Here is a 22,560-nt window from a genome sequence, read left to right on the forward strand (position 1 = left end):
CATTATTAAACCAGACTTGGCTATAGACTTTGAACGTTTGGTTCTTTGAGTTTCATGTTCAATATACCATTTGCTAGAAGTTGTTAGGAAAGGCATTTTAGCTCATTAGCTTCGATGTTGAAGTTAGCTTTTGCATCTAGCAATCATTGGCGATGATTGACTATCATTTAGGATAGTTGATTATCCTTGTCAAAAAAGTTTTGCTTGATTATTGTTGATATAAAATGATTTGTCATTCTTTGGGATGGTGGATTTGTTCTTCAAACAATAATTAGGCATCTCTTCATTGATGGGATAATTAATGATCTTTTATGATAGTTAGTTGTTCTCTTTAATGGCTTTTGACTTTTCGCAAAACCACATGTTCTTTATGGTTTGCTTTGGATTGGACTCTTGGGTTTGACACATCAATAGGATGTTGGTGATGCTTGCTTAAGCAACTTTGGTTCCTTAGTATTATTGATCAGGATTTATTCAAATTGACTAGTGTGATAGTTGGCATGAATGAGTGTTTGTTAGTCTTACCACATTCATTCTACTTTGTTGATTGTTGCTATAATTAGTTCTAATAGATTGGATGTTCTTTCTTTCAGGTCATACATTCATGAGCATTTTTCTTGCCAATTGGTGATACTTTGTGTTCTTTGAGTTGTCTTTTATAAGTTGTTTAACATGTTATCTACAATCTTTGCTAGTTAAGTTTTATCATTGAGTTTTCTTGATGATATCTTTGCTATTGAATTTTGTTGGATGGGGAATCTTATATTTTCCAACGATAGTGATCTTGGTAGTTCCTAGACTCTAATACTGGTTTATCGGATGATAACTTACTTGAAATACTTTTGTGTTCTAATCTAAAATATATTCATTGATAATTAAATCTCTAATATATCATTGTCTATGACTTTGATATTGTCCATTTATTGATCTTTGAGTTTAGGCTAGTATAGGTAGACTGGCTTTAGCACTTCATGTGCATGGTGAAATCTCTAGTTATAAGGTAGCTACTGTCGATAGGTCACATAACCCGCCTCTCTGTTGATGTTCTTTATTCTGTTTGAAAAAGGGCGTGACCGTGTAAACAACTCTAACTACCTGTTTACAGTAGTTTATCCAAACCTTACCGACAGGTTTAGTTTCTTTACTCATGAGGGTTGGGGCCTCTGGCTTCTCTCTCTATGTCCCTGCGAGTAGGGGCGTATCACACTTTTGTAAGCTGGGTGACATCCAAAGTAGCAAAGGTGGCTGACTTCGTTGGTCATTTCCTTATCAGCGATGGCCGGAACGTGTTTGAGCTAGTAGCGCATCTGCATTAGACAAAGAGGTTGCCTCCTAACTCATTTAAGTTGGTGCATTTCTCACATAGTGTGAATACCACGAACTTTTTCTAGAGTTGTTTCCTTGGCGGTATTTTAGACTCGAGTATGCATCGACAAGGACGTTGATCCCTAGGGGGGGAGTGTGTTGCGATTGTGACTTCGGGTATCAAAAGTTACATGTCGGCCAGTCCTTACGGACACTCTTTCCTTATTGCCACGACGGCAGGAGGTCAGTATTGCTGGACCCTTTATCAGTCCTCTTGTTCAAGTGTTAATAAACTGGGCTTAGCATTTGTACTTAGCCAGATGGATATAAGGTGGGAACTCCTATGTGTTTTTAGCTGAGCATACTCGGTCTGACTCTTAGTTCTCTTTTGCTTTGTCTTGCATTGGCTTGGCAAAAATCCTCGCATATTAAGACTAGTCCCTCAATATCGTTGAATAATAACTTACCATGTCTACCAAACACCCTCGCTATCATGCCTTTTGTGTTAGTCTCATTTTAGTTTCAAATGCTATTTATGGAAAGTGTCCGGCATATCTATGGAAAATAGAGATTGACCTGAACATAATGGTGTTCGTCCCGTGTCCAAATTTGCAATCTAGGGACATTCCATATTTAGTAAGTTTCGAGTTTGTCCCAAATACTAACTCCTGATACTAAGGGAGGCTTGGGGTGAAAGCCCAAAGCGTGTGTTCCTCACGGAAGGGTGCGGGGTTGGGGGTTAAGGGTTTGGGGGGGGGAGGCTGTGGGGGGTTTTAAATGTATCTAAATGTATAGTAGGGATAGTGGGTAGGTCTGGCATGACTGATATATTTTCTAATAAATCATCACATCTTCATCAATTCATCATCTCTCTCATTGCTCTGGAGATAATAATCAGCGACATTATAAACTACAAAAGTGAAGTTCATGAATAAGAAAATGAATGGACTTACCAAAGAATCATAAATCGTAAACAAGGATTGAGCTACTTGATCTACACTCTTTGCCATCTGACTATCCATAGCCAAAGTATACTCCATGAATTCTTCTTTCTTCAGATTATGATGACAAAATTCCTTTTGGCTTTCTTCCATTGTATCAATGAGGCTCACATTGTTGTCGCACAACATTCTTGCAAGTTGTTCTACAAGTTGTGTGCAGGACTTCTTCCTCAGCTGGCCTGAACTAAGCTTTTCAGGATCATTGTTGTTTTCTATCATTGCCAGAAATGATTATGAACAAAAATTACAAAACATATCTTTAGGCTTTGATTGTCCACATAGAAGTGATGGTGATTGTTGTGGTGAAGCTCCTAGTGTTGGTAATGGTGATCACTAAGATGTAGGTGGTGAAGACATTGATTCCTAAGTTTGTCCTTGTGAATTTACAATTTGATGATCCTGAAGCCACTTGTCCATCGTTGTATAGATTTGATCATATAACTCTGGTGGTAAATCAGCTTCATAACGTTGTTCTATTGTCATGTTCCAGTAATTGCTTCTACCAATAGGAACATGATATTTATATATGAGTAATGCTTTTTCTGGCTATAATCATATTCTTGCCCCTACTTGCAAAATAGTGACAAACAAACAGATACAAGAATGTAGAGAAGAAGAATGAAAAAAGAATAAAAGAGAATTCAGCCTCGAACCCCAAAAGTGTAAGTAAGGATAAGCATATTCACTTTCTCAACTCTACTTTGCAGAAACAATCATAAATGGGAGAAAAAATAATTAATTCAATATAAATACATACAATAATGAGTGGGGCTTATTTTTTAACATATGCTACTTATATATACTACAGTTTCTAATTGTTTCATGCTTGTCTATAATGAATATTGTCTAGGTCAAGTCTTTCTTCTTTGGATGCCTAAGTTTAAACATAACTTCATTTCACCTAAGCTTTCTTCTTTTGTTCTGCCTGGGAAAATACATAAGATAAAACATTTACCTTTTCATCAATATAACTTGATTTTGTTGAAATCTTTGTAAATATACTCCTACCAAGATTAGCATTGCCTAGGCAAATGGTTGACATGATGTGTCAAACAGTAGCTACAAACTTAGTGAATGATTGGAAGGTTTGAAAAATCCATAACTTACTTGGAGACTTACTAACAATGAACAATTGGAGTCTTTTGCCTCTCTTGAATGTTGCCTCGCTGCTGTAAAAAGAAATTGTGCTTCTTTGCTTCATTCAAAACTAACAATTCATTCAAATACCAATGCCCCCGATTTCCAACTGGTTTCAGAGGCTTCGATGGAGTGGGAGTAGTAAAATTCCCCTTGCTAAATTGAGAACCATCATATAGAAATTTTGGCTAATATTGAGTGGAGAACATGATCTCTAAGTTGTTCAGCTACTGCTCTCCCATTCCACACAACCCTAAAACCAAGAATTGACACATCAGAAATAGTGGAGAACATATCAACATTTTAACCTATTATTGCAGGTTTGACAGTGGTCAACTAGCTGGGCTGGTTTTGAAAAACATTCAAGTTGAGTTCACCGTCGCAAGGCCATTGTCAAAAACATGATGGTGACAATGACATGTACTAAGGCAACATCATTTCAAATTGCTGATGTAGTTGTCACAATTTGATTGTGACGGTCACATGTGCAACGTCTATTAGTCAATGAATACAATAAGTGTGTTCTTGTGCTTGGTTCTTTGTGCATTGAGCTCTAAGCTCCGCCTTTCTTTTTGAAGAATGAGACTCTTCCTCTCAAAAACACCTCCACAGAAATCAAGCTCAAACTCGAAACACAGCACATGGAAATTGATAGGAGTGGATGCAAATGAAGCCGAGGACCATGAAGAAATTTTCTCTAGAAACAGCCCTCACAAAAAACACAAAGCAAAATGCTCAATTCTATCGACAATGGCAAGTGCTTACTTGTGTGTAGAGCCTCAAAAATCTCATTCTAGAGCTTGATAGAAAACTCTTTATTATGCCATCTATAGCCCCATGTAGAAAAGGATTAAAATTTTCATCCCAGAAAATGGCAAAAAGCTCCAAAAAGCCCCACACTCAAAATAAAAAAGCGCAAGAGAAGAATCACTCAAAAGTGCTCTAGACTTCACCGAATCACACATGCAAACCCTCTAGAGAAAAACCCTGAATAGATCTACTGGATAAGCTCAAGGAAGATTAAAATAGTGATGAATCCAACTCGTGCCATGCTTCTAAAGTTGCTACTGTGTGAGCTGAAGGCTGTATATGCAAGTTCTTGCTCCAAATTGAAAAATTATTGATGCTAGAATGGGTATCTTAACAAGATCTACAAGCCCACAATCACCATTTCTCAAACTAAACTAGCCACTAAGAGAAGAAAACCTCTTTTCTGTCTAAGAGAAAGAAAACTCTAAAAATCCCAGGATTTCACAGACAGCACCAGGAATTGCATGGCTGGGTAAACTCATCCCACTCCATCACCCGAGCACAGATCCCCTAAGAATTTCCCAAGCTAAAACCAAGAAAAACTAAGAAAAATCTGGGGAGGACTGGCTAGGAATCAATCCTCCCCACAGATGTTGAGGAGTGGGGAGATGTGTTTTCCCTTAAAACCCTAGCCAATATCCTCATGCCCTAGAATATTCCGACAGTGGAATATTCCAAGGAATCTCGCTCTTGCATGAACAGATGAGCAAACCAATACCATGATTGAAACCCAGTATCAATTGAATGAGAATATGTATATTACATATACATGTATACAAATATGTTTACATATATATTAAACAAAATTCAGAATTTGATGCTATGATCAACCATATGATCTATTGCACTGTGAAATTATGAATGACTTTGTCCTGAAAAAATAAACATAATGCTAAAAATAGATTCTATACCCTAAATCGTGGCCCGGAATCCTTGCCGTCCATAAACAGGCGATCTAGGCATCCAGGCTAGGCGCCATGTGCGACGAGAACCCTCCAGGTAATAGGTCAGGGCTAGTGAGGCCGATTGCACTACAATCTGGTTCCGATTGGGATGATGGGGTCCTGCGGTCTTTCAACATTACGGTCACAAAGGAGAGTTCCTTCAGAGATTTCTTCGGGGTAGACATGCCGGTTGAATTCAGCAATCCTGATGTCGCGGAGCTCGTGAGTTTGGATCTGCAAGAGTACACCTTCGGAAAGCTGAAACTTTCGTCCATCAGATCTCGGTATGTGAAAACCCTGGTTAAACGTGTCTTCGCAGTGACCAGAACACACCGGCATGAAGAATCGGCAGTGGATGACATGTCCCTGACGCTTCTGGAGCTTTTTCAGTACGAGAACGATGACACAGCAGTACGTAGCAGAACCATTCTCGATCTTTTCATGTCGAGGGGCAAAACGCAAGCACTTCCTGACGTCGTTGTGGAGCGGCTGGACACTGCAGTGAAAATGCTGGTTCAGGAGGACAAAAGTTATGAAAACTTGAAAGGTCACCATCCAGAAGCCCAGCTGATTGCCGAGGCAATTGCCGCTTATCAGGAGAATTCGAGGCTTTACGAAAGGCTGTCGATGGGCGAATATCCTGATCAACAGATAGTTCCTGGTATAGTTATGTTAGGTACGTATTCGAGCGCTTTATCTGTTTTTTGAGGGATAACAGTTTCGATTTCAGGGACCTGTCCGACCTTCTACTTGATCCCCGTGACCAAAGCGTTGGCTGAGGCCGTGAGGCAGGGAGAGGAACCGAGCTTCGACACTGCTGTGCGAAAGTACGCGCTTCCCATGCTACCTGCAACCGTTTCTGATACCATGCTTTTCAAGAGCCACTGCTTTCATGTTGCACAGTGCTTGGAGGCGTTCAAGCGCTTTGTGTAGACTAGAAAAAAATTAAGTTTGTGATTAAACAACGAGAACTTACAAAAACAGAAAGAGACTCTAGAGTTGCTTGCTCAGGGCGATCTGGGGGGATCCCCGAGTATAAGAAGGTTATCTTCTTCTTGCGTGCCAGTTCAGGATGCACTCACTGCTGCGACTGCGCAGCGGATCCTGGGCTGGCTAACCAGAATCGCCAGAAAACTGATTTCCTGGTAGTTGTACTTGGAGTCAGATGGTTATCATGACTCAATTCTTCTTGGAATAGGCAGTCCCCTTCTTCATAGTAAAACTCTAACCACAAGAGATGAAATACAAGTCTAATTGAAGGAAATCCTTACATTGCATATTAAATCAAGATTGCAAACCACATTAGAAAGTATGCATTGAAAATTTTAACACATACAAAAGTGGGAAGTTATTTTAATTAAATTGTAGACACATACAACAAGTAGGGACAATGAAGATCTTCTTCTAAACAACAAAAGAATTGTCTATAAAAATAACTTTAAAATACAACCTCAGTGTGAATTTCTAGATTTCTACATCAAATCTCATCCCTTAAACATTCATTTTGCATGGTTATTAATGTATTGTGCTTGTGTCTTGGACAATGTTACTTACAAAATCATGATGTTTTTAAAGTTCATTATGTGGTATAAGTAGATGAGATGTTTACATGATAGTTGCTAAAATGTTTTTAATGTGTATATATTTATTCTAAAGTCTAAAAAATACAAGGTGAAACTCTCAAGCACAACAGCCTCTATATATTACTTCCATGTGTCACTTCTCTTGTTGCCACTATTAATACCTCCATGCATTTTCTCCAAGCATTACCTTCATTGCCTCTAAGTCTTACCTTTGTTATTGCCTCCATTGTTGCCACCATACATTTACTCAAAGTGTTTCTAATGTTTCTTTCTATATTACCTTCAAGTGTTTCTATATGTTACCTCCATACAATACCTTTGTAGTGTTGTCTCCCCAGCATTGCCTCACATATGGTCACTCACATTTCGTCCAAGTGTTGTTCCCCTAGTGTTGCCTTCAGTACTTGAACAAAATTGAATCTTCATCGACTTTGTTTTTCATTTTTTCTGCAACTTCCTGCACAAATCAAGCAAGCTGTATAACAATCGAGCAAACACACACCTTTCTTTTTTTGAGAACAAGGTTCAAAGTATTCTTGAGCTGATGTTTCTTATGGCGCTGTGAATTGCAAAATTCTGTGAATCATCAGTTTGAATGCGACTTGTGGCTAGTCCCAAGGGCATGCCTGCCTGAATGGCCTTATATTCAGCCTCTCGTGCCCAATGTAGGGTGTGCACTTGGCTGTCCATGGTGACTTTCACCTGGTTGGCTGAACTCCCTTGTGTGTATTGACACTTTGGTGGAAATCATGAGTAAGACCTCAGGTCAAGCAAGGCTACCTACTAAGTTGAAGCATATCACTAAGCAGAGGAAAAGAAACCAACAAGGATTTCCATAGTAATGGCGAGCAAACTGGAAAATGTCTAGATTGGAAAGTGAGGTGCACATGCACCTTGAGTTGTAGTCTGAAGCATCCTCTGCGGTAGACTGGGCCTAGGTTCCTTGGAATGCAACGCTGGAGACAGTGAGAGCACAGTTCAGTCCAGATCCTATTGCATGATGAGGTGTTGTCGTGGAGTCGGGTTGTTTGGGAATGCAGCCTCAATTGGGTAGTAAATCCCATCCAAGGCTAGATACTGGCAAGAGACAGATAGTAAACAAATAGTGCAAGGGAAAGATGAAAAGGACTTGAAAAGAGAGTTAAAGAGTGCTTGAAATTTCTAGGAGGTGTTATGCCTCATGTTTTAGGCATAAGTCTCTCCCTGCAATACCCTCAGTGAGGGCTTTCCAACAAGCATGTTCTTGAGTTAATCCAACCTTTGAGTATGGAGATTTATTATTTTCACTAATGAGGTTTATTAACTTAGCAAGAACTGTGAAACGACCAAGGCCTGGGGTGAGCTCCCATACATTCTGATGTACCGGAGACACCAACCAAACAAACAATAGGGATTGGGTGGCTCATGTTAAACAATAGTGCTGCCTTCTCTTGGAGCATACATCTCATCAAGGCAGCATTGCCTTCTCCTCATAAACACATGCAACAAGCAAGTGCCATTCTGAATCATTGAGGTTAAAAATGAGATCATTGACGAAATTGACCCCAATGAGTCCATGCTCAACGTCAATGACAGGCCCACAATCTTCTGACATGCTGGAACTTGAGGATCAAACTCAAGAACAAAAGGTCAGTTTGACACTTACGAGGCCCAAATTTTGTTTGGGTAGGGTTCAAGCCCACAAGTTTTGGAACCTCCAGAAGGCAACCACTCATTTTTGTCCACATGCCACACACCATCAACGAGTTATAGTGATTGTAGATCAAGATGGGATAGTATGCCAAGATAAGTTGTTATTAGAGCCATCTCTCATAGTCCTAATCCCTCGTATAGCAATAGAAACATAGCAAGTGATGTGAGTGACAATGATGGGTACATCACAGCTGAAGAAGGGTATTGGAAGACTTTAGAGATGATATTTTTAATCAAGATCATACCCACAACTTAGTGTGCTTTCTAATAATGCATTCTTTAATCTCATCTTTGGCAAACACAACTATCAGTTCCAAGGCTAGGGAGCATGGTGACAAAAGCTTGTAATGGGTGTTTGTCCAATATTACAAATATTCAACAACCTTCATCTAGTTTATTTCTAAAAGTGGAAGATATATAGTTGAAAAGTGTTTAATATGGACAAAATCATAGGCTCTCAAAGGTTCTAAAATATGTCAAACATTCCCATAGCACAAAGGGTTTTGAATAGCAATTTCAAGCTTCTTTTTAAGCCACTTCTTCATTGGGTAGCTTTGTGGGAAGGTAATGGAGTAAGCGCATGTTGATAAAGTTGTGTAGTGGGTTAAATTTATATTGGAGATGTCATAATTAATATAGATTGGTGACTCTAGACAATTCTGGTGAGTCCATGACAAAGTTGTGGAGTAGTGACAACCATTTGGGACTCATCTTTGCCATTGCACATAGTTAGAGCTAATGAATAAGCCAAAACAAACATTATACTTAATCCAATTACCTCCTCAATCCACTGCTTTTGGTTGCCACTAAAACCTAATCCAAAAACCAAGCAGCTAAGGAGTTCTCTCGTGTTGATCACTATTCACACTTGAAATACTTGAAACAGTGCATTTGTCCCAATGCAAGCAAGTGCTCCAATTAAAATGCCACTCATATGCAGCCATTGCCTAGCCTCCATGACCATGAAGTGATGGAATCTAGGTTGTAGTCAATCCCCCATTGCGCTTGGGTCATTGAACAAAACTTTTCAGACCACCGCTGCCACATAATGCTTGATGACCTCTTCATAGTCAGTGTTGATATTCACCAGTCTTGCAGATATAAATGTGTTCAAGTGTGCAATGGCATTGTTATTTTCTAACATGTAATCTATAACCTTGCATCGATCATTTGGGTTTGTGCAAGCTGTTGTCTTACATAGTATATTCAACGCATTCCACACCTCTGGTGTGTAAAACTTCAAGTCTTGCTTATAAACTTCTCCTCAATTGATCCTGTGATCATCCATACTAAAAACCTCTCCAACAATAATTGTAAAGGTGGCAATTGTATAACCCTTCAAATGCTGAAAATAGAAGCCACCCAATGTACATGGCCTAAGGAAAGAAAAAACAACTTTAGTGAAGATGCAATCTAAAAGCGTATACAATATTACCATATCCTTCTCTCTTTAACATAGGTTTCTCAGTTGTGTTAGCTTTTATGGGGATTGACTTTTAGCTATTATTAAGAATGATATTTTGGGGAATCTAAAAGATGGCCTGCCTGATTGCATTTCCACATTTCCACATTTCCATCAATTGTAGTTGTCTCCCAAATCAAAGCTCCTCCAATTACACTACCATAGACCACTTTGAAATTTGGTGTTCAGAGCTCTAGGTTGAATAAAGCTTGAAAACAAATGAATTCATTGTTCGGAGCTATTTGCCATACAAAGCCATTTTATTAGATATTTGTAGGATTGATGTAAATTGTGTAAACAAACTTACCATCACTCGAGAATCTGTCAACCATATTCAGGCTTCACAATATGGACAAAGTATTACTTTATTGATGCATGTTCTAGATTACTGGCAATACAAAGTCTCTACCTATTCAAAAAGTGCTCTCAAATTGTCCACAAGATCCTTATTGTGAATGTAAAGTCCTACAATAAAGTAAAAATTTTATGAATTACAAATCAAAATGTTTAAACATGGCCTACCTTCTCTTATTAAACCAAGACATCACTTCTTGTAAGATTGAGGTAAACACATTTTGCAAACTCCTTTAAAAAAGTTTATGTATGCTCCCATTGCAAAATGCTTCTTTATACCCTATCTCAGCAATTGAAACTTTAGCTAGAACAGCTTTCAAATCTTGCTAGTGAGGCATCATATGAAAATTCAAGACACATGTTGTTTTCATTTGCCAAGCGGGTCGCTTCATTGTATGCATTGACAGCATCCATCTAACAAATTTGGTTGCCAAAGAGACTAGAAATATAAATAGGAAAAAATAAGTACTTGTTGAGTAAATACTATAAAGCTAAATTTCAAGGGCTTATTTAGAAAGAGTTTAATTGTCCAACAACTCTATTAAAGGCAGCAGGTCTTGGCTAGTCTCTGGATCAAAAGGTGATGGTGAGATTGTTTGATTTTCTTCCACAATTAATAAACTATCCTCTACAACCATCAGTCGATCTAAAAAGATATGTCAAAGAATTAGTGCCTCATATACTCTCAAAGCATATTACATACAATAGCTCTGACATATATCTCAAGTGATAATGATGGCTCATAGTGTTATCTAGGCAACTCCTCTTCTTTTGTCAAACTCCTCTTCCACATCCTCTTCATTTTCACCTTCATCTTCCTCTAGTTGATATACATTACCCTCCAAAGCTGAGGACTGTTATCCACTCTAGATGCTAGTGCAACAATCAGTCATAACCAAATGAGCCAATTCAAAAGAGAGGCACATTTTGTCCGTCTGGGGGCACCACATGTATTGCGTGCAAGTAAACATATACCTTGCAGCTGTATACCATGTGTCTTGTCGTGTGACCAGATGTGGGACCAGATGTGCCGAAAAGGTCTCCTAGTAAATTCTGTTTCATGTTTCATCTATTAGATGAAACATGAAACAGAATTTACTAGGAGACCTTTTCAACTTTATGTACCACTAAGACTGATCTATCGAGTACCTCCACCAAGAAAATGAGACTGCATTTTATTTAACTTGCAAGGAGCTGCTTGGCGTGTCTGTAAACCTGCAACGCCAACATTGAAAGGCTGCCAGCCAAGATCAACGCTTTCTGTGATCACACCCAGCGGAATCCATGCTTCCTCTTCAACAGGCCTGCTACAACAGCTGTTAGAGTTTTAGACTGACACGAAGTATTGGGAAGTTAGCATGTACTCAGGGGAATTGGATGGACTTGGACGTGCAAATAACGGACAAAGCTGATGCGAGACGCTTGCAGACCTTTGCAAACTTTCCATCCTCAGGAAGCGCGGTGTTCCATATAAGCGACAAGTTATTTCTTTCTTTCTTTGCAGCTCGATGACAAGGTTGCTAAATGCAGGTTTCTCTTTGCCATAGGGCAGTAACTATGTCTGTCACTCTTGTGGAACAGTGGCATACTATCTTGCTCGATCTTAGAGTAGGACTAAAAGCCCGAAGGAGGCGCCTTTCTTCTGCCCATCATTCTCAGAGTGCTCAAGAACGTGGCTCAACCAAACTGGTTCCTGGATCGATAAGTTTTGTGTGGATGCTCGAGTTGTAGTTCGTTAACTATGACTGCTCCACTTTTGAAAGTTATGCCTGAAGTGAATATCGCAACTTCACTCTCTTTAGGCCTAGGCTGCTTCAGGTGTTGAGGGTACGTAGTTAAACTCCTCTCCAAGATGCTACCATGAGATGCGTCCATCTTACATAGGACAACGAGCAATTGGAGACACCACACTACCCGGCAGCTCCTTTTGGTTTGTGGTTTGCTTTTGCTTCAGTGTTATTAAAATCTTAAAATCACGCATCTGAAAAATCGTCTGTTATTTCTTGAAAGCAGATAGGATGTTTTTACATAGTTTCTATTTTGGAAGTTTTAAAATACGCTGCCAAGAAGGTATAGGACTGCAATGCCAATATTGAAAGGCAACATCCAGGCCAAGATCAAAGTGGAATCCAGGCTTTATGTTCTCTGAAACGACCAATGAATGCTTGGAACGTGTCAGGAAATGGGATGAGCTTCTCAGTGATCGACCGGTTCCTCCGACCCGGCAGGAGCAGCAGTCAGAGAGGCTGGTGGATGACGCTGCAGTTCCCCAGGTAATGCCAAAGACGATGTAGCAAAGCTGCTCGTCGCTCTCGACGCCATTTCGGCGCTCATGGCCACCGCCAAACTTGTTCGCTACCCGGTTCCGCACCACCATTAGGATACACTTCGATGGCTTGACGCTCTCGCAGATAACGCGATTTGTTCGTGGCAACCGCGGCTGTGGACATGTCTGCCAGTGCACGATAAATATCGCTCTTGTCCAAGACCTCGGCAAACGAGCATGCTCGCGAGCCATTGCAGGGGGTGGTGCGGGCATACGGCATTCCACGGGATCGATTTCCTCGCAATTGGCCAGGAATGATCCCCCACGCAAGCACGAGATCAAATTCGATCTGGGGAGGATTCGCTGGTGAAGATCCAATGCCTGGGCAGGGCAGCCATAGCTAGAGCCACAGAGCTCGCACAAAACGATCACTCCAATTGATCTTGGGTTTCTTTCCCGATCGCAGCTCTACCAGATCGACCCAAGAGCCCGCAAGTGCTATGGATTTCCTCAGGGGAATTCATGAAGCTCCACAGGAATTTGATGCAATGCCAAGAAAACCTTTGGTATCTTGGAACACCATGCTTACAGTATATGCCCGTTCAGGGTATTTATCTCAAGCAAGAGCTTTGTTTGATTTAATGCCGAATCGCAACACGGTGTCGTGGAATGCAATGATATCTGCAACCCTTAACCACGGAAACTTTCAAGAAGCCAAGGACTTGTTTGATACAATGCCTTATCAAAACGCTGTGTCGTGTAACATCATGATCGTAGCGTACACCAATGAAGGGCGTCTCGATCTCGCGGAGAAGCTCTTTGATGCGATGCCGAAGAGGAGCTTGTTGTGCTGTAACTCAATGTTAAGAGGTTTCTTGCACTGCGACATGCACGATCGAGCAATATCTCTATTCGAGACAATGCCGCTGAGAGATCTGGTGACTTGGACGACGATGATCCATGGCTGCTCGCAAGAACAGGAGATTCACGCTTTGCTCCACGGCCTCCCAGAGCACGACATCACCTCTGCCAATGCAGCATTGGCCGCTTTCGCCCAAAACGGGCATATGGACTCCGCAAAAGCTCTGCTCGAAAGCATGGAATCTAGAGACTTGGTATCTCTAAACACCATGCTCACAAACGAGCACCACGTCGACGCAGCAAAGCTCGCCTTCGATCGCATGCCCGAGCGAGACGTGATCACTTTCAATGCGATGATCAAACTCCACGCCCAATGTGGAGACACCGAGTCTTCCAAGTCGCTGTTTGATCGCTGTCCAAGCACAAATCTATCGTCGTGGAACTTACTGCTACAAGCCTACGTCCAAAACGGACATATTGACGCAGGGAAGGGAGTGTTTGAAAGTATGCCCGAGCGCAGCCCCGCCTCTCACACGCTCATGGTCCAGGCATATGCCCTGGAAAGGCATATACCAGGCGTGGAATATGCGTGGACCAGCTCACCGTCGAGTGATGTGGTTCTCACGACTGCCGTATGCTTAGCATATGCCCAAGCCGGGCATCTGGAGAAATCGATGGCTGTGTTCCAGAGTATGCCACAGCAGCCAACCGCGGTTGCGTGGACCGCCATGCTCACGAGCCTGGCATATTCTGGGGATCGCGCCCGAGCGCTGTGGCTACTGCACGCCGTGAAGATCCAGGGGATATGCCTGGATGCGGTGGTGTTCAAGAGCGTGCTGATTGCGTGTGTTCATATTGGGGTGCTGCGGCTTGCGATTGAGCAGTTTGTGTCGATGAGCTTTGATTTTGGGCTTGGGCCTGGAAAAGAGCATTACAGGTGCGTGCTCAACATTTTGGCGAGGGTGGGTCAGCTCGAGCTTGCGGAAGATTTGATCGCCAACATGCCGTTTGAGGATGACGCGGTGGATTGGGAGGCATTGCTTGCCGCGTGCGTTGTTCATAACGATCGGCAACGAGGGAAAAGACTTGCTGCGAAGTTTGGAAGAAGAACTACTGTTGCTCATGTTTTGCTAGCGAATTTGTGTTCAACACGGTCTTTACAGTCAACGTGATTGTTTGTATACACATTTCTGATGTTGCTTCTGGAAATCATCGCTCAGATAAAAGGAAATATATTTGTTTCTTTGAAAACAGAATTTCCAGCAAATCGTAGTGAACCTTCTCCAGCTAGTAGCCTCTCTTTCCATCGCAGACTTCATAGATCTGGACAGCTTCTCAAGAGCTGCTGGATACTTTTGCATGAAGGATCCAAAGGACAACCATCGGAGCCCGACGGTGGACGTATCCCTAGTCAACCAAACTCTCTTGGGGAATACCATTAAAATAGAATGCAGATCTCTATGCTATCCATTGCCACCCAAGATCTTTTGATATCACACTTCCCATTGTAAATATTACTCTTTTACTACACATGGTTCAACCACACGCCCAGGCTAGGGGAGAAGGTATGAGCGACGCTTGTCTGTTTGCGCGCCCTAGGAGGGATAAAATGTTGCTTTAGCTCAGCTCCTCCCTTAACCAGCACTGCGCAGCACCAGAGATGGGAGCTGGCACCCCTCGAGCACGAGGATGTCGTGGTACACATGATAGCTTGATAGACCATTGAGAAATGATTTTACTTGCTTGCGCACTGGATAGACGCTGATTGCTGTGCCGAATCGATTTGCAGGTCCTATGGCTCTTCTGTGCCTAGGCCTTTGCCGACTCAGCTCAAAGCCCACTGGTCACAGCACCGCAGATGTGTGTGCTTGCACTGGGTATACAAAGCTTGGCTCGCGATTGGATGCTGGGTAGAGGAAAGGGATTGGCCAGCTCTCTCCTGGATGCCCTGGCAGAAGTGCGTTTCTTCCAACGCTGTATCCGTATGCTGTACTCATATACATCCCCTTTACACTAGGATGGTAAGTTTTTTACTTTCTTTACCTTGGGTGCAGAATTGGGACACTGGCTGGCCAGACTCTGATAATAGGTTTTATCTTTTGCTAATGGTGGGGTTACCCCGTATCCGACGGCGCCGATTGGCCAGATCTGGCGGCCCATAAAGTTCCGCAATCGCTCCTTATAGTACCTTTTATTTTTGTTATGGTTGAATTTTAATTTAATTACAAAAAACGTTGTGGCTGTGCATACCCCGGGCTCAAAACTGTTCTTTTGAGCATAGAGAGGATGGCCACCAACACCCAAGAGTATATCTTTAGATCCAAGCTGCCAGATATCGAGCTTCAGAATCACTTGCCTCTCACAGAGTACCTGTTCCAGCGCCACCAGGGCAAAGCTTCGAGCCGCCCCTGCCTGATCGATGCCGAGGCGGGCAGAGTTCTCAGCTATGGCGACGTGGATCTTCTCGCGCGGCGCGTTGGCGCGGGGCTGTCGCGCCTCGGCATCCGCAAGGGCGACGTCGTCATGCTCCTCCTCCCGAATTGCGTCGAATTCGTGCTCGCGTTCCTTGGCGCGGCGAGAATCGGCGCCACCGTCACCACCGCCAATCCACTGTGCACGGCCAGCGAGATTGAGAAGCAGGCCAGCGGCTCCGGCGCCCGGATGATCGTGACGCAGGCCGCGCAAATCGACAAGCTCGATCGCCTCCTCCACCAGGAAGATCGAGAGCGCGAAATATGTGTAATGCTGGTGAGCGATGGCTTCGATCCCATCAAGGCCGCGGCGAAGAGCGCCGATCGCTCCAATGTGATGTTCTTCGCAAGCGCGCTGCTCCAGGCCGATGAATCCGAGTGCCCGGAGGTGGAGATCGCGGCGGATGTGGACGTCGTGACGCTGCCATTCTCGTCGGGCACCACCTCGCTGCCCAAGGGCGTGGAGCTGACGCACAAGAACCTCATCACTTGTATCGCGCAGCTCGTCGATGGCGAGAACCCTAATCTCTTCCTCCATGGCAACGATCGCATGCTGTGCGTTCTTCCCCTCTTCCACATCTACTGCCTCAGCTGCGTCCTCTTCGCGTCCCTCCGCGCCGGCGCCGCGATCGTGGTCATGCGCAAGTACGAGATCGGCGCCATGCTGGGAGCGATCCAGCGCTTCCAGGTCACGGCGGCGAGCCTGGTGCCACCGATTCTCCTGGCGCTGGCCAAGAATCCCGTCGTCGGCGACTACGATCTCTCCTCGCTGCGATTCATCATGTCCGGGGCCGCGCCGCTGGGCAAGGAGCTGGAGCGAGCCATCGGCGACAAGCTCCCCAGCGCGATCATCGCTCAGGTCAGTCAGGATCCATCGATCGTGAAGATATTTCGATCGATCCATGAATATTTCGATCGATTCGTGGAGGATCCCGGGAGGATCCATGATATTAGAAGAACGAGCTTGTACTGATGGTGTGGTTTTCATCGACAGGGATACGGGATGACCGAAGCCGGCCCTCTCATCTCGATGAGCCTGGCCTTCGCCAAGACGCCATTCGCGATCAAGTCGGGCTCTTGCGGCACGATCGTACGCAACACCGAGGCCAAGATCGTGGACACCGAGACGGGCGAGTCGCTGGCGTATGGCGTGTGTGGCGAGATTTGCCTCCGCGGTCCCCAGATCATGAAGGGCTACCTCCGCAATGTGGAAGCCACCATGGCGACCATCGACAAGGAGGGATGGCTCCACACCGGCGACGTGGGATTCATCGACCGCGACGAGGAGCTCTTCATTGTGGATCGTGTCAAGGAGCTCATCAAGTTCAAGGGGTTCCAGGTAGAAAGAGAAGAGTTTGCTAATGAAAACTTTGGCATTCTTCGTGCATCCAGGTTGCGCCAGCGGAGATCGAAGCGCTCTTGGTCTCGCATCCACGGATCTGTGATGCTGCAGTCGTGGGGTATGTACGATTTTCTCGAAGATTATCTTCTCTGATGATGGATGGATGTTCCAGCAAGAGCGACGAAGTGGCTGGGGAGTTGCCGGTCGCGTTCGTGGTGCGAAGCCCCGGCATTTTGCGCGTCTCGGAGGACGACGTCAAGCAATTCATTGCGAAACAGGTGAGGCGCCGCAATTTCAACATCCGTTCTTTTCCTGGGTCAGCTCATTGAAAGCTTGTCTCGAAACAGGTCGTGTTCTACAAAAGGTTACACTCGGTCATCTTCGTGGACTCCATCCCCAAATCCGCCGCTGGAAAGATTCTGCGGAAGGTCCTCAAGAGCGTGCTCTCGACAAACTAGTTTAACATCAAGCCATGGATCGCCAGCTTTTGACTTTGCGCGGAACCAGCTCGAGCCTTTGACGTATGTTCCATTATACGAGGCTATGGTGGGCGATGAAACAATTGACTTCACAGTGTAGGTGGCCCCTCTCCAGCAGTCAGTCCCTCACCCTATATATTGTATAACTCTCCAATCACTTCAATCAAACAAGAGCCCAGGAAGAACCTACTCACACAGCTTGTTGTGCTGCAACTCAATGTTGCGTGGTTTCTTGCACTGCGACGTGCACGATCGAGCAAGATCTCTATTCGAGACAAAGCCGCTGAGAGATCTGGTGACTTGGACGACGATGATCCATGCCTTCTTAGCAAGAACAGGAGATTCACGCTTTGCTCTAGCACGACATCACCTCTGCCAATGCAGCATTGGCCGCTTTCGCCCAAAACGGGCATATGGACTCCGCAAAAGCTCTGCTCGAAAAGCATGGAATCTAGAGACTTGGTACCTCTATGCTCACAAACGAGCACCAGGTCGAGGAAGCAAAGGTCTCCTTCGACCGCGATGATCGCCAATGTGGAGACACCGAGTCTTCCAAGTCGCTGTTTGATTGCTGTCCAGGCACAAATCTATCGTCGTGGAACTTACTGCTACAAGCCTACGTCCAAAACGGGCATATTGACGCAGCCGAGGGAGTGTTTGAGAGTATGCCCGAGCACAGCCCCACCTCTCACAAGCTCATGGTCCACCCTGGAAGGGCATATACCAGGCGTGGAATATGCGTGGGCGAGCTCACCGTCGAGTGATGTGGTTCTCACGACTGCCGTGTGCGTAGCATATGCCCAAGCTGGGCATCCGGAGAGATCGATGGCTGTGTTCAAGAGTATGCCACAGCAGCCAACCGCGGCCGCCATGCTCACGAGCCTGGCATATTCTGGGGACGCCGTGAAGATCCAGGGGATATGCCATGATGCGGTGGTGTTCAAGAGCGTGCTGATTGCGTGTGTTCATATCGGGGTGCTGCGGCTTGCGATTGAGCAGTTTGTGTCGATGAGCTTTGATTTTGGGCTTGGGCCTGGAAAAGAGCATTACAGGTGCGTGCTCAACATTTTGGCGAGGGTGGGTCAGCTCGAGCTTGCGGAAGATTTGATCGCCAACATGCCGTTTGAGGATGACATGGTGGATTGGGAGGCATTGCTTGCCGCGTGCGTTGTTCATAACGATCGGCAACGAGGGAAAAGACTTGCTGCGACGTTTCGAAGAAGAACTACTGTTGCTCATGTTTTGCTAGCGCAACACGGTTTTTACAGTCAACGTGATCAGTGTTTGTCTGGTTTTGATGTTGCTTGTGGAAATTATCGCTCAGTGACAAAAACAACGAGACAATAGAATAGAAAACAAGGATTCAATAGTTACAAATCAACAATGTTTCACACGATATAACATGGTTGAATTTCCATTTAATTACCAAAAACGTAGTCTTCGCACCATACCAAACATTGCGGCTGGGGCTCAAAACTGTCCTTTTGGCCACCCTGTCCGTACATAGACTATAAAGTTATGTTCTTCTCTTGGAATCTCATAAGCAACATTGTTTTCTCTCACAGAAGGATGGCCACCAACACCCAAGAGTATATCTTTAGATCCAAGCTGCCAGATATCGAGCTTGAGAATCACTTGCCTCTCACGGAGTACTTGTTCCAGCGCCATCAGGGCAAAGCTTCGAGCCGCCCCTGCCTGATCGATGCCGAGGCGGGCAGAGTTCTCAGCTATGGCGACGTGGATCTTCTCGCGCGGCGCGTTGGCGCGGGGCTGTCGCGCCTCGGCATCCGCAAGGGCGACGTCGTCATGCTCCTCCTCCCGAATTGCATCGAATTCGTGCTCGCGTTCCTTGGCGCGGCGAGAATCGGCGCCACCGTCACCACCGCCAATCCACTGTGCACGGCCAGCGAGATTGAGAAGCAGGCCAGCGGCTCCGGTGCCCGGATGATCGTGACGCAGGCTGCGCAGATCGACAAGCTCGATCGCCTCCTCCACCAGGATGATCAAGAGCGCGAAATATGTGTAATGCTGGTGAGCGATGGCTTCGATCCCATCAAGGCCGCGGCGAAGAGCGCCGATCGCTCCAATGTGATGTTCTTCGCAAGCGCGCTGCTCCAGGCCGATGAATCCGAGTGCCCGGAGGTGGAGATCGCGGCGGATGTGGACGTCGTGACGCTGCCATTCTCGTCGGGCACCACCTCGCTGCCCAAGGGCGTGGAGCTGACGCACAAGAATCTCATCACTTGTATCGCGCAGCTCGTCGATGGGGAGAACCCTAATCTCTTCCTCCATGGCAACGATCGCATGCTGTGCGTTCTTCCCCTCTTCCACATCTACTGCCTCAGCTGCGTCCTCTTCGCGTCCCTCCGCGCCGGCGCCGCGATCGTGGTCATGCGCAAGTACGAGATCGGCGCCATGCTGGGAGCGATCCAGCGGTTCCAGGTCACGGCGGCGTGCCTGGTGCCACCGATTCTCCTGGCCCTGGCCAAGAATCCCGTCGTCGGCGACTACGATCTCTCCTCGCTGCGATTCATCATGTCCGGGGCCGCGCCGCTGGGCAAGGAGCTGGAGCGAGCCATCGGCGACAAGCTCCACGGCGCGATCATCGCTCAGGTCAGTCGGGATCAATCGATCGCGAAGATATTTCGATCAATTCGTGGAAGATCCATGATATTTCGATCGATTCGTGGAGGATCCCGATCGATTCTTGGAGGATCCATGATATTTCGATTCTTGCAAGAACGAGCTTGTACTGATGGTGTGATTTTCATCGACAGGGATACGGGATGACCGAAGCCGGCCCTCTCATCTCGATGAGCCTGGCCTTCGCCAAGACGCCATTCGCGATCAAGTCGGGCTCTTGCGGCACGATCGTACGCAACACCGAGGCCAAGATCGTGGACACCGAGACGGGCGAGTCGCTGGCGTATGGCGTGTGTGGCGAGATTTGCCTCCGCGGTCCCCAGATCATGAAGGGCTACCTCCGCAATGTGGAAGCCACCATGGCGACCATCGACAAGGAGGGATGGCTCCACACCGGCGACGTGGGATTCATCGACTGCGACGAGGAGCTCTTCATTGTGGATCGTGTCAAGGAGCTCATCAAGTTCAAGGGGTTCCAGGTAGAAAGAGAAAAGTTTGCTAATGAAAACTTTGGCATTCTTCGTGCATCCAGGTTGCGCCAGCGGAGATCGAAGCGCTCTTGGTCTCGCATCCACGGATCTGTGATGCTGCAGTCGTGGGGTATGTACGATTTTCTCGAAGATTATCTTCTCTGATGATGGATGGATGTTCCAGCAAGAGCGACGAAGTGGCTGGGGAGTTGCCGGTCGCGTTCGTGGTGCGAAGCCCCGGCATTTTGCGCGTCTCGGAGGACGACGTCAAGCAATTCATTGCGAAACAGGTGAGGAGCCGCAATTTTCAACATCCGTTCTTTTCCCGGGTCAGCTCATTGAAAGTTTCTTTTTGTCTTGAAACAGGTTGTGTTCTACAAAAGGTTACACTCGGTCATCTTCGTGGACTCCATCCCCAAATCCGCCGCTGGAAAGATTCTGCGGAAGGTCCTCAAGAGCGTGCTCTCGACAAACTAGTTTAACATCAAGCCATGGATCGCCAGCTTTTGACTTTGCGCGGAACCAGCTCGAGCTTTTGACATATGTTCCATTATACGAGGCTATGGTGGGCGATGAAACAATTGACTTCACAGTGTAGGTGGCCCCTCTCCAGCAGTCAGTCCCTCACCCTATATATTGTATAACTCTCCAATCACTTCAATCAAACAAGAGCCCAGGAAGAACCTACTCACACAGCTTGTTGTGCTGCAACTCAATGTTGCGTGGTTTCTTGCACTGCGACGTGCACGATCGAGCAAGGAGACAAAGCCGCTGAGAGATCTGGTGACTTGGACGACGATGATCCATGCCTTCTTAGCAAGAACAGGAGATTCACGCTTTGCTCTAGCACGACATCACCTCTGCCAATGCAGCATTGGCCGCTTTCGCCCAAAACGGGCATATGGACTCCGCAAAAGCTCTGCTCGAAAAGCATGGAATCTAGAGACTTGGTATCTCTATGCTCACAAACAAGCACCAGGTCGAGGAAGCAAAGGTCTCCTTCGACCGCGATGATCGCCAATGTGGAGACACCGAGTCTTCCAAGTCGCTGTTTGATTGCTGTCCAGGCACAAATCTATCGTCGTGGAACTCACTGCTACAAGCCTACGTCCAAAACGGGCATATTGACGCAGCCGAGGGAGTGTTTGAGAGTATGCCCGAGCACAGCCCCACCTCTCACAAGCTCATGGTCCACCCTGGAAAGGCATATATCAGGCGTGGAATATGCGTGGGCGAGCTCACCGTCGAGTGATGTCCGTGTGCGTAGCATATGCCCAAGCTGGGCATCCGGAGAGATCGATCCAGGGGATATGCCTGGATGCGGTGGTGTTCAAGAGCGTGCTGCTTGCGTGTGTTCATATCGGGGTGCTGCGGCTTGCGATTGAGCAGTTTGTGTCGATGAGCTTTGATTTTGGGCTTGGGGGAAAAGAGCATTACAGGTGCGTGCTCAACATTTTGGCGAGGGTGGGTCAGCTCGAGCTTGCGGAAGATTTGATCGCCAACATGCCGTTTGAGGATGACATGGTGGATTGGGAGGCATTGCTTGCCGCGTGCGTTGTTCATAACGATCGGCAACGAGGGAAAAGACTTGCTGCGACGTTTCGAAGAAGAACTACTGTTGCTCATGTTTTGCTAGCGCAACACGGTTTTTACAGTCAACGTGATCAGTGTTTGTCTGGTTTTGATGTTGCTTGTGGAAATTATCGCTCAGTGACAAAAACAACGAGACAATAGAATAGA

General features: G+C 45.6%; 4 protein-coding genes across 6 annotated transcripts; all 4 read left to right on the top strand.

Annotated features, from left to right (window-relative positions):
• The first annotated feature begins 5,184 nt into the window (after positions 1 to 5,184).
• Positions 5,185 to 6,180, top strand: LOC9636828. The gene is made up of 2 exons (XM_002972775.2): positions 5,185 to 5,873; positions 5,928 to 6,180. The coding sequence occupies exons 1-2, from the start codon at positions 5,231 to 5,233 to the stop codon at positions 6,128 to 6,130; spliced, it is 846 nt and encodes a 281-aa protein (XP_002972821.1). The 5' UTR covers positions 5,185 to 5,230; the 3' UTR covers positions 6,131 to 6,180.
• Positions 6,181 to 12,029: 5,849 nt separating this feature from the next.
• On the top strand, positions 12,030 to 14,587 carry LOC112347197 (pentatricopeptide repeat-containing protein At4g02750-like). The gene is made up of 4 exons (XM_024677666.1): positions 12,030 to 12,106; positions 12,468 to 12,561; positions 12,700 to 12,920; positions 13,021 to 14,587. The coding sequence occupies exons 1-4, from the start codon at positions 12,030 to 12,032 to the stop codon at positions 14,585 to 14,587; spliced, it is 1,959 nt and encodes a 652-aa protein (XP_024533434.1).
• Positions 14,588 to 15,686: 1,099 nt separating this feature from the next.
• On the top strand, positions 15,687 to 17,925 carry LOC112347243 (4-coumarate--CoA ligase 1-like). Of its 2 annotated transcripts, XM_024677841.1 has the most exons (5): positions 15,687 to 16,745; positions 16,881 to 17,225; positions 17,279 to 17,346; positions 17,401 to 17,506; positions 17,576 to 17,925. In XM_024677841.1, exons 1-5 carry the CDS (start codon positions 15,702 to 15,704, stop codon positions 17,684 to 17,686), a joined length of 1,674 nt encoding a protein of 557 aa, XP_024533609.1. In that variant the 5' UTR covers positions 15,687 to 15,701; the 3' UTR covers positions 17,687 to 17,925. The 2 variants fall into 2 exon arrangements, with proteins under 2 accessions (XP_024533609.1, XP_024533608.1); XM_024677840.1 differs by having other exon boundaries at positions 17,279 to 17,506.
• Positions 17,926 to 19,276: 1,351 nt separating this feature from the next.
• LOC9636830 (4-coumarate--CoA ligase 1) lies at positions 19,277 to 21,536 on the top strand. Of its 2 annotated transcripts, XM_024677852.1 has the most exons (5): positions 19,277 to 20,320; positions 20,485 to 20,829; positions 20,883 to 20,950; positions 21,005 to 21,110; positions 21,187 to 21,536. In XM_024677852.1, the coding sequence occupies exons 1-5, from the start codon at positions 19,277 to 19,279 to the stop codon at positions 21,295 to 21,297; spliced, it is 1,674 nt and encodes a 557-aa protein (XP_024533620.1). In that variant the 3' UTR covers positions 21,298 to 21,536. The 2 variants fall into 2 exon arrangements, with proteins under 2 accessions (XP_024533620.1, XP_024533619.1); XM_024677851.1 differs by having other exon boundaries at positions 20,883 to 21,110.
• The last annotated feature ends 1,024 nt before the right edge of the window (positions 21,537 to 22,560 follow it).

The sequence above is a fragment of the Selaginella moellendorffii genome, unplaced genomic scaffold (assembly GCF_000143415.4).
Source record: "Selaginella moellendorffii unplaced genomic scaffold, v1.0 SELMOscaffold_20, whole genome shotgun sequence".
In the NCBI taxonomy this organism is placed as follows: domain Eukaryota; kingdom Viridiplantae; phylum Streptophyta; class Lycopodiopsida; order Selaginellales; family Selaginellaceae; genus Selaginella; species Selaginella moellendorffii.

Coding starts and splice junctions, on each gene's coding strand:
- LOC9636830 (XM_024677851.1), top strand. CDS start 19,277: ATGGCCACCAACACCCAAGAGTATATCTTTAGATCCAAGCTGCCAGAT. Junction 20,830..20,882: donor TCAAGTTCAAGGGGTTCCAG/GTAGAAAGAGAA, acceptor TCGTGCATCCAG/GTTGCGCCAGCGGAGATCGA. Junction 21,111..21,186: donor AGCAATTCATTGCGAAACAG/GTGAGGAGCCGC, acceptor GTCTTGAAACAG/GTTGTGTTCTACAAAAGGTT.
- LOC112347197 (XM_024677666.1), top strand. CDS start 12,030: ATGACTGCTCCACTTTTGAAAGTTATGCCTGAAGTGAATATCGCAACT. Junction 12,107..12,467: donor TTAGGCCTAGGCTGCTTCAG/GTGTTGAGGGTA, acceptor GGAACGTGTCAG/GAAATGGGATGAGCTTCTCA. Junction 12,562..12,699: donor ATGACGCTGCAGTTCCCCAG/GTAATGCCAAAG, acceptor ACGCTCTCGCAG/ATAACGCGATTTGTTCGTGG.
- LOC9636828 (XM_002972775.2), top strand. CDS start 5,231: ATGTGCGACGAGAACCCTCCAGGTAATAGGTCAGGGCTAGTGAGGCCG. Junction 5,874..5,927: donor TCCTGGTATAGTTATGTTAG/GTACGTATTCGA, acceptor TTTCGATTTCAG/GGACCTGTCCGACCTTCTAC.
- LOC112347243 (XM_024677840.1), top strand. CDS start 15,702: ATGGCCACCAACACCCAAGAGTATATCTTTAGATCCAAGCTGCCAGAT. Junction 16,746..16,880: donor CCAGCGCGATCATCGCTCAG/GTCAGTCAGGAT, acceptor TTTCATCGACAG/GGATACGGGATGACCGAAGC. Junction 17,226..17,278: donor TCAAGTTCAAGGGGTTCCAG/GTAGAAAGAGAA, acceptor TCGTGCATCCAG/GTTGCGCCAGCGGAGATCGA.